Below are 3,732 nucleotides of genomic sequence, written 5' to 3' on the forward strand. Positions count from 1 at the left end.
TAAACTATGTAATGATCAAACACATATGGCATACTGCTCTTAATGAATAAAAAACAAAAAGAAAAATGCGCCATATAAACGCAAAATCGTAAAAAGAACAAACGCTGAAACGATCCAAATGAATTTATCAATACATTTGTTTAGCCTTAACAAGACAGACCTCGACCTTGACCCCTATCTCCTGCAAGTACTTGATCCACAGTTTCTGTTTAACCGAGAGGCTGTCCCCAGGTCCCTTGACCTCCACGACTTTACACTTCATGCTCTTCTCGTTCCACACAAACAAATCAGGAAATCCCGACCTCCAGTTTACATATCCCCCTAGGACCATTCTCTTGCAGATCCCCAGGACTCCATTCTTCCCCAAGCACGTGATTATCTCGTGAAACAATTCAGGATCGTCCACTATAGAACACATGATAGACTGAAGCCCAGAGAGATCTCGATAAATAATAGTCATTTCCTCCAGGACGGAACTAAAGTTCTGAAGCTTTTCTAAATTCTCAACCTTCTTTGATAATGCTTCCCTCCGATTTTCAAAGAAACTCGAACCAAAGAGGTCCAACGGTGCATCCTGAAACAACGAGACGAATGCACCAGGAACTGAAAGTTCGTAGATTTCTCTCCAGAACAGACAGGCAAAGAGTGTGACGGGAAGGGCTCCCTCGCAATGGATTCCCTTCGGATATCCAACGGTGGCATAATGACTCATAGCCACAGTTTCAACGTTTCCATATCCTTTCTCCTCATCTCCGATATTGAGTTGCCACATACTCTTTCCGCCACAGCCTGCCCTGTCCACTTTGGTTACCTCGATCTCCACTTCTTTTGGAATGCACACGAACTCCTCCTCCTTCTGATCCAACACATCCTTCAGCTTGTTTTTCGTGATGGGGGATATCCCGTTGACTCTGCTCGACAGCTTTTTTGCTCTTTCAATCATCTCGGCCTGATCAATAATGGAGGAAGTCACTGAGAATGCCTCTAGAGTCATTTCCGCTGATCGTTCGAGGTCCTTTAAGTGGCTCATCTCAATCAGCGTTAATTCTTTGTAGAGCTTGCCGCAGTTTATCAGAATATCTGCACGATTGTTCAAAAGAAATTCTATATAGGATTTAACAAGGAGGCAACCGTCATATTTTAGCCTTTTGAAGGCCTCGAAGCTGAGGATCAGGATTTTGGACCAGACATACGTGGAGGTGAAGCGAGCAATATGAGAGGGAATTTTTTTTGATTTTCGACCTTCCGAGGTTGAGTCTTCTGGTGATTTCACAATTTTGTTCATTATTTCTTTCAATTTTTTGTAAGCTGTTTTTCCATGATCTCTGACTGCCTCCCAATGCGAAGGGCCTTTATTGGTCTCTTTCATGACTTGAGTGATCTTCATCCAGACGAGTTTAGCTTCTGTGTAGTCACTCAGTGATTGTCTACTTTTGAATAGTGGAAAACGAATTATTGGAGTCGAGGGGAAGGTCTTGTTTCCAAAGTGGACCTCGGAGAGCTTGTGGAAAACGTCACTTAGCTTTTCCTCTGGGTCATGATTTGGATAATAGAGAGTGAGGATTCGGTGGATTAGGAAGACAAATTTCTCCGAGAGTTTCAGGATTGGACCAGCAACGTATAATAAACGCGTTTTGAGGGCCTCATGTGGTGATGTCGTGTTAAAATGACTAGTTTTTTGACGCAAGAGCTGTTTTAAGGAGGCTATCATTTTCGGTTTCACTACATTAGAGTTCATCTTCATGAGCTTGCAAAGGTCTTTCAGCTCGTCGACTTGCAGAAGCTTGAAAATCAATTCTATGTCCACTTTTTCCCAATCATTATCGAAGAACCCTTTTTTGGTCAATTCCAAGTAGTATTTCTCCATATTCTCCCCGAAGTGATGCTCATATTTCTGTTTCCTCACTCGGAACCACTTGACCTCCCTCTTGAGCATGATCGCCAAAAGCACCTGTTCCTCTTGGCTCATGCTCATCACCTTGAAGATCATGTCTCTCTCCTCCTCGTCGAAATACCCACAATTGACAGGTTCTGAAAACACCCAGATAATCATCTCCAATAGTCTCTCAGAGTGCCAATTCTTAGGTTGGACAACGTCCTGAATATCATATTGCTTTGCAGTACTAGTGTCTATTCTCTCCCACTGAATCTTGAAATTTCCTTTTTCATAAATCTCCTGGAGGTCAAGCTTATTTGCGGTTATGGCTCCCTGCTTGGCTAAATTAAGATTATCTACGACAGTTTCGAAATTCGTATTATCTTTGAATATTTTCTTCGGTCGATAGCGTCTCATGGTGGGAGACCTTTGGGTCGGGGAGAATGTTGATGGGGATCTCTTCAAGGGAGTCTCCATGTTCCTCAATGGACTCTGGACGTCATCCCGTGGCGAACCGCACCCCTCATTATTGCTGGACTTCTTGGGCGTCCTAGGATACCCGATCATCTCTAGGTCGACCAAGATCTCTGGCGACGCCATTTCTTTCGGAGTCATCCCGGACATTCCCATCCCAACCACGATATTTTCTGCACTTTCCACTATCCTTTGAAGCTTCTCAGCCTTTCTAACCCTTTGATCAGTTCCTTGAGATTTCTGTTGAAAATTGTTTGTTTCCTGTTGAAAATTCCTGTTTATAATTTCTGGGCGTAAAACCTTCAAATAGGCCTTCGGTGACAGTAAAAGTGAATCGACATTGCTATCCACTTCGTCAGGGTCCCATTCGTCCTCGGAAAGCAGCAGTTCCTCTTTTATCACGCTTTGTGATTTTCCTGCGAAGCTCAACTGTTTCTTGGACTCCAGGGTGATGATTTCGGATACTTCTAAGCTCTCCATTATACTGGTTGTCGTCGTCAAGGCGTATTGATGGAAGCTATTCTCTTTAGCCATCTCGTGGGTCATTATTTCGTTGATTTTTTTACGCTTTATGGGACTCTGACAGGAAGTGAAATTCAAGGCACGTTTTGGTGATGGGGTTTTGGGTTTTTGTAAGGACTTCGAGGGGGTAAACGTCGGCGGAGAGTCATCCTCGGAAGAATCGTCCAGAGAAATGCAGTATTTGGGAGGTTGGGAGGGAGAGGATTTGGGGGTTGTGGACAGGTTTCGGAGGTTTTTCTTGTTGATGTGTGAGAAGTTGCGAGAAGTGGAGGCTTTCTGAGGCAGGACCTCTTGACCTTCACCTGGATGCGAGTCCTCATCTGAGTCATTGAGGATTATAATGGCATCTGGTGGATATTTGCACTTCATTGGAGTAGCTTCAGAGAATATCGACTTTATCGGAGTGCTTTTGGCGGATTTCCCTGGTTTCTGGGCATAGAAAAAAAAAAGAAAGATTTTTTGATAAATTCCCAGAAGGGATGGATCACTTCAAAACTTTAAACTGTAAAATGTTATTTGCAGTTTTTAGTTGCTATTGTTATCTTCAAAGCAACAATTGACAGTTTTTTTATGCAGTTTATATTTTTATTTTTCAGAGGTAGACATTGATTGAGCACTGGAGCATTCATTGGTCGATTGATTCTCATAGGTTAGGATTTTTTTCGCTCATAAAATATAATTTTGTTTCTATAAAATAATCGAAAAAGTAGAAATTTCAGAGAGGAAAATGCATTCACAATTGACAATTGAAATTGAAACTGAAAGGGAGACAATTCTCCTTCATTCAATTATATATTCTGTTTACTATTCTTGATTAAGAGTAAAATGGACAGAATAAAAACGAACCTTTCGCGAGGTAA

General features: G+C 42.2%; 1 protein-coding gene across 1 annotated transcript; it reads right to left on the reverse strand.

Moving 5' to 3' along the window:
* Window positions 1-9: 9 nt before the first annotated feature.
* LOC105267893 (fanconi-associated nuclease 1-like) lies at window positions 10-3,726 on the reverse strand. Its single transcript, XM_011307041.1, has 2 exons — window positions 3,719-3,726; window positions 10-3,301 (listed from the first exon to the last, which is right to left on the reverse strand). Exon 2 carries the CDS (start codon window positions 3,239-3,241, stop codon window positions 128-130), a length of 3,114 nt encoding a protein of 1,037 aa, XP_011305343.1. The 5' UTR covers window positions 3,242-3,301; window positions 3,719-3,726; the 3' UTR covers window positions 10-127.
* Between the last annotated feature and the right edge of the window lie 6 nt (window positions 3,727-3,732).

This window comes from Fopius arisanus, unplaced genomic scaffold (genome assembly GCF_000806365.1).
Source record: "Fopius arisanus strain USDA-PBARC FA_bdor unplaced genomic scaffold, ASM80636v1 scaffold00051, whole genome shotgun sequence".
Lineage (NCBI taxonomy): Eukaryota > Metazoa > Arthropoda > Insecta > Hymenoptera > Braconidae > Fopius > Fopius arisanus.